This window comes from Tachypleus tridentatus, chromosome 2, assembly GCF_004210375.1.
Source record: "Tachypleus tridentatus isolate NWPU-2018 chromosome 2, ASM421037v1, whole genome shotgun sequence".
Lineage (NCBI taxonomy): Eukaryota > Metazoa > Arthropoda > Merostomata > Xiphosura > Limulidae > Tachypleus > Tachypleus tridentatus.
In genome coordinates, this window is record NC_134826.1 from 67,959,542 (window position 1) to 67,971,719 (window position 12,178).

General features: G+C 35.5%; 1 protein-coding gene across 2 annotated transcripts in view; it reads left to right on the top strand.

Annotated features, from left to right (window-relative positions):
* The window catches only part of LOC143244108 (uncharacterized), a 32,568-nt gene that overhangs the window by 18,934 nt on the left and 1,456 nt on the right, over positions 1 to 12,178 (top strand). For both annotated transcript variants that reach the window (XM_076488199.1, XM_076488200.1), the window contains exons 6-14: positions 704 to 885; positions 1,933 to 2,006; positions 5,763 to 5,877; positions 9,450 to 9,565; positions 10,102 to 10,291; positions 10,450 to 10,515; positions 11,036 to 11,188; positions 11,537 to 11,594; positions 11,853 to 12,117. In XM_076488199.1, the coding sequence (XP_076344314.1) occupies positions 704 to 885; positions 1,933 to 2,006; positions 5,763 to 5,877; positions 9,450 to 9,565; positions 10,102 to 10,291; positions 10,450 to 10,515; positions 11,036 to 11,188; positions 11,537 to 11,594; positions 11,853 to 12,117 (1,219 nt within the window). The remainder of the gene's footprint in view (positions 1 to 703; positions 886 to 1,932; positions 2,007 to 5,762; positions 5,878 to 9,449; positions 9,566 to 10,101; positions 10,292 to 10,449; positions 10,516 to 11,035; positions 11,189 to 11,536; positions 11,595 to 11,852; positions 12,118 to 12,178) is intronic.

Sequence of the window (12,178 nt, forward strand, 5' to 3'; positions counted from 1 at the left end):
TGAAGGTTTAGTCATGGACTTTGTAATGTTAAGTTACGTTGTATGTGTTGATGGTTTGGTCACTGTATGATGTTGTACTGTATGTGTTGATGGTTTGATCACTGTATAATGTTGTATTGTATGTGTTGATAGTTTGTTTACGGTATAATGTTGAGTTGTACTGTATGTGTTGATGGTTTGTTTACTGTATAATGTTGAGTTGTACTGTATGTGTTGATGGTTTGTTTACTGTATAATGTTGAGTTGTACTGTATGTGTTGATGGTTTGTTTACTGTATAATGTTGAGTTGTACTGTATGTGTTGATGGTTTGTTCACTGTATAATGTTGAGTTGTACTGTATGTGTTGATGGTTTGTTCACTGTATAATTTACTGTGTGTGTTGATGGTTTGGTCACTCTAATGTTGTGTTGTACTGTATGTGTTGATAGGTTGTTTACTATGTAATGTTGAGCAGCTAAGCTCTGTCGTTATATTATATTCTTGGACAGGCTTGTTCTAGTGAACAGAAGTGGGTAAACAGGTACTGTTAGGAAGGTATTAAATCTTATTTAGTGTTTAAATTATGTTTTAATTTACAATGATCTTATTTCATAAACAAGTAAATTTTAGTTAAATAAGTTAGATATTAGAAAGTGGATTGTTGGTTATCTGATTAGGTTACCTCTGTATTACTTTATTTAATTTTTATTTTACTTGCTTAGTAAGTGGGAGCTTGAGTAATTTAGAAGACACCTTACCAACACCACTTAAAATTCCCTACAAGGACCTGCTTCGTGCCACGGAGGAATTTAGCAGGAGCCGTGTGTTAGGACAAGGTGGTTTTGGGGTGGTCTATAGGGGAGAATGGAAAGGAAACTTTGTTGCCGTGAAGAGACTGATGGTTGTGAGTACTGTTTTATAAAAGGAAGTATGATCCACCAATTTAGTGGAGTTAAGAAGTAAAATAGGACAAAGTAAGCTTGACTTTTGTCTTATATTACTGACAAAGTCTTCACAAAGTGTATGATAAAATAGCTGGTAGAATTGACAAAGAACTAACTTCTACCTGATGTGTGTATAGCATATATATATATATATATATATATATATATATATATTAATCTAACTCGTACAAACACTTGCTTAATATGGCTTGTAATATCAGGAACAGATAAACTGCTTGAAGGAATGGTGTAGAGTTATACTGTTTTTTGCTTCTTTGATGGGACAAAGAAGCTTTGCATTGTGTGTTATTTCAAAATTTACTGTTAAAATGCTGTTATGTGAAATCCTTAACACTGGACTTCTGCATGTGCATCCACATACGTAAACAAGTTTAGACATTTAATTACACCTGCTATTTAACACGTGAAAGGCTGTGTTAAATCATGTTACGTGAAATGTGTTATCTGCGAAAATGTCTTGAGTAGTGTAGTAATAGATCTTTAATTTGATGTGATCACATGTGAAAGAAATAGAAAAGATGGCAGCCAAAGGCCAAGAAAACTAAATTAAAAATGTTTCAAAATTACAGAAAACTTGAAATGGTTCAATATATAGGACTACAGAATGACGAAGAAGATAAATGAACTTTTCCTAGTGTAATTTCTGATTCTCTGTCTTTCTTTTTATATTGTGATGAAAATAATAACTTCAGATATGATGCAAATATTCATTATATATAAGAGTGAATATTTCTTACTGTTTTCTAATCATAATGGATCACTTAGCACGTGTAAATGAATTGCAGCATGTGTGTTTTTTTCAATGAAAGGCACATACGTAGTTATTTCATGTATTGAGAGGATAGCTTTCCAGTGATGATGTCTATTGCATTTAAATACATAATATAATGAAAGAACTTTTTATGTGTAATTGGCATTCATGTATATAGTATGTAATATCACACAGAACACATTAAGTTTTCAAACTTGTTATTCTCTGTGTTCAGAGAGGTCAGGATAGCACCACACGACAACAAGTTAGCTTGAAGCAGTCATTGAATGAGATGAAGATACTTTACAGGTAGGATGAAATATATGTGTGTCTGTCTTTGTGTTATACACCTTCTAGTTTTTTTGGTGCTTTTAAAGAGAGTGGAGTATATCATATTAAATCTGTTTTGAATATTCAAATCAGCAAGTCACATGACAAACAAAGCATTATGAAGTTGCAATGGAATGGAAAATGCCAGAACTACATGTTGCTATTACTTGGTATTTTGTAGGTAGTGTGATTTTCCCAAAAATTGAAGGTTATCTAATGGCCCTTCCAACTAAAAATGTTCATACATCATAAAGATGTGTTCAGATCATTAATTCAGTTTCCAAAACAAATGAATATGGATCAACTTGAGGCACCAGGACCATTCAGAGAAAGAGACCTACAAAGAAGCATTATCCTTAGACATGGTAAGCAAGGTCTAGCATCTTTTAACAGGTGAGAGTACACAAAGGTTAGTTGCAAAAACCTTCCATATACCCCAGACAACAGTACATAACATAATTTCATTTTGAGAGAGACATAGTTTCTGTTCAGTCAGACTGATAAAATAAATGCTGGGAAACCCTCATTTTCATACCTTATATGAGTGTTTCTCAGTCATTTCAATATCAGGGACTAACTCACTTCGTTCTAAATTGTCAAAGTTCACTAATATGCAAGTACTAGTTAAAATCAACATTTTACACTTGTCAGTTTTTATTTATTTGTTTTCATGAAATACCCTAGACCAGCAAGGTGACTGTAATGGGCCAGCTGTAGTCTGCAGACTAGTTGTTGATAAACACAGCTCTAGGTGAATTACAGAATCCAAAAGTTCATATTTTTCAGGTAGAGCATGAGGAGATACCTTAAAATGGCAGAATGAAAGACTAAACCTTTTTTAATAAAGTGTACATAACCTAAAATGAGAATATTTTTGGATGTTATAACTGATGTTTTAGGTTTATACCTTTAGTTGCTGTTTTTCTACAGGTGGTATCATTTTTTTTGTTTATTTGTTTAGGTGATGCTGTGTTTTTTACTTCTGTATATATTTGTTTTTGTTTATACACTAGTATTTATATCCAAACCACATGAATGATACAATAGTGCATTTTTTATTATTTTTCCCACCAGGAGATTAAGCCCTATAATTTTTTGTATTTTTAACTCTAAATTTTTATATTTTAATCTAAAACAACCCATTTTACTTGTGAATCCCTATAATTGACAATTTTTCCAATTATTGTAAAGCTAACATGTTTTAACCATAGAATATACTATACTTTATGGCAGTACTTCTCGTAATAATTTCATATTTTCACACTCACTAATCATTACCTTTAATATTTTCTTTCTTAAAACAATCAAACAGTTTTAGCATAGCATTCTAAAACTATTTACTTTGAAACTAAGATAAATTCACAATGGAAGAATTAACCCTTGGAGAAAAACTTAGTACAGATATGTGAAAGAGATTTTTCATATTTTTTTAAGAACCTGCATAAACTTTTCAGTTTTAACTTTGTGTCTCATATGATTTTGAAAGCAACTTAAGGACCTTAATTATGATGTTCAGGTACTTACACGGGTCAAAAACTGACATAATTGACCATATTTTCAGTTAATTCTGCACTATGTCACACAATGTTGAGTTTTCAGTAGTGATGTAAAAATGGGTTAATATCCTTCCTTACATTTTAATTGTTTTTACACTTCTATAACTGAGGGACAATTCTGAGTGCTTCTTGAGTTACAAATCATTAGAGTTGTATTGCATCCCATTTATGTGTCTTGAGTACTTGCAGTGAAATAGTTCATTAGTACCATTTATTATAAGTAAGAATATGTTCTATCTATTACCCATTATTATACTTTTCAAAATTAAACTAGCTAGCCTATCTTAAATATGGCCAAGTATTATTGTATATATTTAAAGAGATACAGTTCCTTACCAGTTTATTAAAATGCTTTATCCTGGAAAATGTATTTTTAAAAAAGTTGGTTCAACAAGGAGAACATTTATGGAGAGGTAGGTGTCTTTACCAGTTTTTTAACATGCTTCAACATTGCAAATGTACATTTAATGGATCTTGGCTGCCAGACATTATTGGTTGCTAAATTGAGCTATGTTGTCAAACACTGAACAGTGTGGAGGCTTTTCTAAATACTTTTACAGAAAATTTTCAGCCAAACATCACCTTGGACAGCAGAGTAAATGACAGCTATTAGCCAATGAAAATAGTAACGTGTATAAAAGGTTAAACACCTTGGACAGTGGAGTAAATGACAGATAAAGGGAATGGCAAAACAAGAATACACCATTACATACTGCTCATTCAACCTATATGTCTATTACTGAAGATTGTAACCAGGTTATTGATCTCCAAGCAGATTTAGCTATAGAACCAGAAATGATAAACATTACATACAAGAAAGTCATATTTGTTTATTGTACTTATGTTGAACAGATGTCATCTGGAATGATCAAATCCAACATGACCAATGTTTGACTTCATTACCACAAATGGATTATGATCCATTTGTTAAAGAAACTGATAGATGACAGTAATTCATCATATAACATTTGATAAACTTGTGGAAGACCTAATAATTCAGGATACAACCTTTGATAAACTTGTGGAAGACCTAATAATTCAGGATACAACCTTTGATAAATTTGTGGATGACCAAAACAATTCAGTATACACCATGTAATACATTTGTGGTGGCCTAAATAATTCATGATACAACACTTGTGGAAAACCTAAATAAATCAGGATACAACATTTTAATAAATATGTGGATTACCTCAATAAGTCAAGATACGCTATTTAATAAACTTGGGAATGATTTAAGTAATTCAGTATACATCATTTATTATACTTGTGGGTGACCTATATAATTCAGAATATGACATTTATTAAATTTGTGGATAACAAATAATTCATGATACAGTATATTGTATGGTAAAACCACCACTGTTCAACATATTAAGTAAAAGGATAAGTGTATTAGGTAACAATCAGAAATACCTTTTGGAATTGCAAAAACAAAGAATATTAAAAAAAAACCATTAATTTTCTAAAGGGAGAAATAAACATCCCTTTAAGTCTTTTTAAATTAAAGTGTATCAAATGATGGGTGAAATGTGAAGAAAACTGATGTTTCGAGGGCTGATGAGGTGTTCTTTCATCCCATATGTTGATCACAATGGTCTGGGGATTTCAGTAATTCAGTTCATGATTCTCTTTGTTAACCTGAAGATTACCTAAGAAGGTCAATGTTGTTTTAATGAAAGTGCTAACACCAATACCAGCTGTCTTGAGAATATATAGTTGATGACTCTGTTAGCACTTTTATCCTGTGACTTGGCATGAGAAAATATTATTTAAACTGTGACATGCTGTGAGAAAACATAACCACGTAAAGTGTCCCACTGTTACCAATTACAAGAAATCCTGTATACAGAAAAGATTTCTTGTATTTTCTCTATAATATGTTCTCTATATATTGTATGTTATCTCTATATTTTCAACTTGTTTCCCTGTATTTCTTGCCTAGAATGTACTGGGAGACCGTAAGTTTACACATGATAACATTTACCATTTTAACATCAGTGATGTAGATTTAATTTAAAAGATACAAAAAGCAACTTGATAGGACTTGTATAAGTTTCTAGCTAATGTTTGTAAAACTTGTTCCAGGTAACCTTGATTGTATTCTAATGTTTTCAATAGAATGTGAAAGACTAGATCACCTGATCTTGTAATTTTGAACACATTTGTCTCTCCACAGTTGTAGAATAGATAACATCCTACCTCTCTATGGTGTTAGCTTAGATGGGCCAGAGCCGTGTTTGGTGTATCAGTTTATGGTCAATGGTTCTTTAGAAGATCGGTTGTTACTCAAGGTGAGATGTGTTTAGTGTGTAAAAATCATATCAGTGTTTCCTCTTCACCGACACTTGGATTTGTGTTTTATGTAGTTTTATTATTTCTTCACTTACAGATAACACTTGTGTTTTATGTAGTATTGTTATTTCTAAAACAGATAATGCGTGTTTTATGAAGTGTTAGTATTTCTTCACTGACAGATAACACTTGTGTTTTATGTAGTGTTAGTATTTCATCACTAAAAAATCCCCTCTGTGTAGATTCCTGTATGTGGTGAGGGGACCTTCAAGGGGGAAGGTTCTGTTCTTTCAGTTTACCTCCTCTTGGATCTGAACATCCACGTACATGTTTGCTGTGCGTGGCAACCCATGAAGGGTAAGAGAACATCCTGGTGGTTGAGGGGTCCAACCCCAACAAACCACTTTGGCCTTGAATTCCTGAAGACGGACGGCCTGTGGGTGGCCACTCTTGGGTGAGTCGGCTGGTCCACTCAGGCTGGGGTCAACCAAGTACCAGTGTTGGATGTTCTCAACATTGTGGACATTGTATCTGATGCTAGTGTTTGGGTATAGTGCTCACGAAACACTGGCGTTGCTGCAGTGTCCTTGTTTGACATTGCAGTGCATCCCCTCGCAGGGCTCCATGGTGGGTGGGGTCAGTGGGCACCAAAATTTCCCTCTCTTTATTATGGATCCTCCAAATAAAACCTTAACAAAATAGTGAAAAACAGACCTTATGCAAACGACCACATCTTGAAGATTCTGAACAGCAATTTTCAACATTTGCAACACCTGTACCACATTTTCTTATATCACATTCTCTTTCAGAAAAACCTTTAGGGCAGATGACTCCCTTTTTAATTCAGAAGGGACTAGAGAGACTTGCTGGCTCTCCAAAGTCAGTAAAGAAGCTTCGATCTGGTGACATTGATGGAAACATCTACATCTCGACACAGTGAACTCCTCTTGCATTCAAAGGCAATTGGAAATATACCTCATGCTACTTTGAATTCATCACAAGGAGTTATTGTTGAGAGGGATTTGAAGAACATCTTAGAGTCAGAGATTCTCCTTGGTTTCTCCACCCAAGGAGTTTCTGCAAAGAAGGAATTATGATGCCAACCAATGTCATCATGTCTACCTGCCACCATTAAGGCAGGTTATCTTAATTGCAGAGTACGGCCACACATTCCAAACCCTCTCCGATGTTTCAAGGGTCAGCGGTCCGGTCACTTGAAGACGTCATGTCGTGGTTCCTTGACATGTGCTCGTTGCAATGGCAAGGACCATGATGTCTGCGCGAGTGTGAAACAGACCCTCATTGCATCAATGGCAATGGCTCTTACCCATCCTACTTTCTTTCTTGCCCTAAATTACTTATCCTGAGGCTCGAAAAATGCTGTCCACCACCTCATCCGTGATGTATGCTGCTGCACTTTATTCCACAGCTACAGTGGGATTGCAAACAGATCTCTCTGTGCCTCTTAAAGAATCGTTCTCCAAACAAATGAAAAGGCTTTTGCCCTCCATGGTTAAAAAAGTTGATGAATCAACTTCAACACCTATCTCTGTCCCTTACATACATTCCACCAAACCCCAAGATCCACATTCTTTGGTTCCAGATACAGGTATATCCTCGGATACATCTTCTTCACCCACCCCGAGGTGCAAAACAATCATTCATTCACGTCCTCAGACTCTAGAATCCCCTTCCAACAGCAAAGACCTGCCCAATCGACCCCGGGTGGAATCCATGGAGGTCGATAGACCTCCCTCGAATAAGGACAATAAGGAAAAAAGACACGGTCGTAAACAGAAGGGATCTCCACCCAATTTACCAACATGTAAATAAAAATGGCCACACTGATACAATGGAACTGTCGAGGTTTACATTCTAATCTGGATGACATCAAAACACCGATTGTATCCTACCATCCTATTTGTCTTTCCTTACAGGAAACATTTCTAAAACCTGCCAATGCAGTCACCTTATGGCAGTTTTCTTTATACAAAAATGACAGGCTGTGTGATAGACGAGTGCATGGAAGGGTGGCATTGTTGGTCAATCAGCATGTGCTCACCCTGTCTTTGCCACTCGACACACCCTTGGAGGCCATAGCCATCCGTGTTTCCCTGGGTCATACCATTACTGTTTGTTCTCTCTACCTGTTGCCATATCTTCAATCAGATCTTGATGCTCTCATTGAACAGTTGTTGTCTCCCTTTTTCATCCTAGGGGACTTTAATGGACATCATCCCATCTGGGGAATTGCTGATATTGATAGGAGGGGTGGCTCTGTAGAGCGTATGCTCTCTGATCACAACCTTTTTCTTTTCAGTACTGGTTCTTCTACTTATTTCTATGCACCTAGTCAGTCCTTTACTGCTATTGATCTTTCAGTTTTTTCCCCTTCAGTATTTTCCCATTTTTCATGGAGGGTTGACAATAATCCATTAGGCAGTGATCATTTTCCTATAATCTTGAGAGAGACTGGCCATGGTCGATGCCACCCAACCCATGTGCCTCGGTGGAAGCTGGATCAGGTGAACTGGCCCTCTTTCACTGTTTTCACAGAACTTGATCCTGCCATTGTCTGTAAGCCATCAATAGACAACTGTGTGGTAGCAGTAACTGACTGTATTATACAAGCAACTGCTTAATGTATTCCTAAAACCTCAAATCCTGCCTGCCACATGGCACGAAAGGCTCAAAAATGAAACTGGATACTTTCCGTAGATATCTTACACTCTCAAACCGCATTGCTTTCCATCGGCCCCATACACGTGCTCGTACCAAAGTCATATGGGACAAGATTCGAATGATCAGTGAGCAATATAACTTTGTCCCCCTTTTGATCTTGCTCTCTGATGGCCAGGAAGTAGCTTTTGCCAGGTATCTAGCACTTCTGCTTCTTCTTCCATCTTCTTAGCTATCAAGACTTGTGCAGAGCAGTCACCTCTTTCCTTTTGAGCTGATTGTTTCAATGACTACAATTGTCCCTTTACACTGTTGGAACTCAAACTGGCCCTTCATCAGTCTGGCAGTACATTGGTTGGGTCTCATAATATACACTGTGACATGCTGTGCCATCTATCTCCTGCTTTTCTTGCTATTCTTCTAATTGTTTTTAACTGGATCTGATAGGAGAATGTTTTTTTCTGATGCCTGGTGCCAGGCTATTGTCCTACCTTTCTCTAAGCCTGAGAAGGATCCCAAGATTCCTTCAAACTACCGACTAATTGCTTTGATGAGCTGTATGTGTAAGACATAAGACCTTAGAGAGGATGGTTAATGCTCATCTTGTTTGGTTCCTAGAATCAAACAACCTCCAATTGCCCACCCAGTGTGGGTTCCGATGACAGTAAGACATTTATAAGGCTTTTTATATAATTAAGTCTCATCAGTGAAAAGTTAGAGTTCTAACTCTTTCTTGATGTATACATACTTTTCTTTTCATTAATTATATCACAGAAAAGTCAGTGTTTGTTCTTTCTCTCATGATTCTACCGTTAAATTTACCTTCTATTTAGTACTGGAATTATTGCATAATTCATAATTGATATTAAAAATCAGTGTTTTTTTTAAACAGAAAAATACCCCACCATTAACATGGCTACAGAGAGGAAATATTGCAGAGGGTACAGCCAAAGGTCTAAATTACCTTCACACACTCTCTTGTAAGCTGATCCATGGAGACATTAAAAGGTAAATCACAAGGGTAGTGTCAGAGCTGGTAGTTTAACTTGTTTTTTAAGTCTCTTCTAAATTTTAGCAACTTATCTTTTGTACTTATAGAATATGAAAGTAGTTTCAGATGTACTTGAACGTCTTGATTTTGTAAAAATAGTGTGACCCTCACACTATTAAATAAAGTACAAAACTACCACTGTTATGAGGACTTGTACAGTTATGGTACACTGTATTATTAATTGGTGAAACCTTCATTAGCCAGTTAGGTGTTTTCAGTCCTGTGTGGTTAATTTCAAGTTTCATAAATATTTTTGTTATAGTCTTCCAATAGTGAATAGAGTTTTTGTATAATATTATGATGTATGAATGGTAAACTAGATTTGGAATTGGAATAAATTCCCAAATTTTTTCTTCAGTTGAGATCTTAACATGTTTGTCTAGTTTTGGAAACTGTTTTCTGAGGAGTTATAATAGCATGTTCTCTGAGTTTTGTAAACATTAGGTGTACTTGAAATTATCTGTGCAGTTCATTAGTGATATCATTTTGCTAGTGCCAATATTTTGCTTGATGCTAACATGGAACCAAAGATTGGTGATTTTGGTCTGACAAGAGAAGGTCCATCTGGTGGAGATACTCACGTGAAGGTCAGCAAGGTTCATGGAACACAAGTGTACTTACCTCCAGAGTACCTACGGAGCAGTCAGTTGTCAACAAAGGTGGATGTTTACAGTTACGGCATTGTAAGTATTAATTACTCTTAATAACGTATTTATGGAATGGATCAAGTTTGCATTATGTAATACAAATGTTTATAATGTTTTGTGTCTGATTCTGACACTTTATTACCAATATGCTGGAATTCCTTATTTAAATAAATTAACGTTTCTCTGCCATGAAGGTTCTTCTTGAGCTGGCTACTGGACTAAGAGCATTTGACAGTAAGAGAACAGAGTTTAAGTACCTGGTAAGTTGTGGTAGGTTAGTTTTTGAGCAGATGTTTAATGTTATATCTTGAAGTTCATGTTCTTCCAAGATCTGAATTTAATGTAAAATATCCACTTCTTTATTCCATTAACTTCTACTTGACCAAGTTGGTTAATTATTATCTAATGTGTAGCATCATTATTAATGGGTTCTGTCTCCAGCAGTTAAATAATTGGGGTCTTTACTATATCAAAGCTGATTTCACACCTTTAAAAGAGAAAATATGTGCTTTTTTTACATAGGAAATTCATGTATCTTCTTCCAACACTTTGTTTTTATAGTTCTAGTAAACCATGTCAGAAAAACTTTGTTTAGAGCCCAGCAGGAATGACAACAAACACAAACAATGTAGTTCCTTGATTAGAGTATAAGGACCTGTCTTACTTCCTGTATCATTATTGAAGTCGCGTTATTCAAGCTAGTTTCTAAAACACAGTGTGCATCACTTCTACTCTTAGCTATGTAAGTTTAAGTACATTATAGCAATGGTCACTCTCAAGGTTGAGTTCGTGGGCAACTGTAGCAGAGAAAAGATCGCCACTCTAAAGGACGTTAAGGCTGGTGACGAGTACAGTGACTGGTATCCGGACTTGCTACACCAGGGTCAGAGATGTGCCAGTAAACTGAAAAAGGACCGACCAGAAATGGCAGAGGTGAAAACTTTTGTGTCTAAACTCAAAATTAAACAAGTTGGAGGTTTTAAAAGTTTGTTTTTACAATTAAAGTAAAGTCTCATGGAAGATATATTCAGTTGACTAATTTTGGTAAGACAATGAATAATAAAAATATTATTCATATATTGAGTGTTTAACCTACAAGCTTGATATGCATGTGCTGTTTTCTGTACCACAGTAAATTAATGTTTATTCACGAGAAACTTAGTATCTAATAAACAGTTCATATTCTATGTTGTAATAATTATCTCAATAATATTGAAGCCTATGTTTGTTTTTGAGATTTTATAGTGTTAATTTGGTAAATAGAGATACATAATTTATCAGGTGCTGGTTCGACTTGAACGGAGCCGAGAGCAAGTAGTTCAGACAGCTCGAATCAGAAGTAAGTGAGAAACATTTTTTAGATTATTGAGCTTAGTTCATAAAACATGATGAACTAAACCCAGATTGATGAAATAGGAGAAACTGTTGCATTTAAGAATGGAGAAGATTAGGTACACATGTAATACTTGTTGTTTGGGCATTGTACAATTTGTTGGAAAGTGTCAACTATTAATCAACCCATTAAAAGCACTTTTTTTCTTGCATCATCATCAGGGTTTTGTTTTGGTGTAATTATTTAATAAATTGGCTTTTGTAGAGTTATCGTTGGAAAAGGAAAGTTTGGAGCCAGAGTCAATGCGGTTAACTCCCATGCAACTTCAAATTTTCTATGACATACGTAAGGAAGTGAGCTTACATATACCAGGTGCTGGTACATCCAGTGGTTCTGAGCGAAGAAGTTCTGTAGCTAGTACATCAAGTGGCTCAGATCCCAAAATCTGTGCGACCAGTCTCTCCAGTGGTGGGAGCTCTGGTTCCGATGCTCCTCCATCGTACAGCAAGCTCAGTTCACCTCCTAATGTGTAAGTTAGATCTCACTTAATTACTCTGTAAATTCAGTACACAGGTGATGGGGAATCCTAC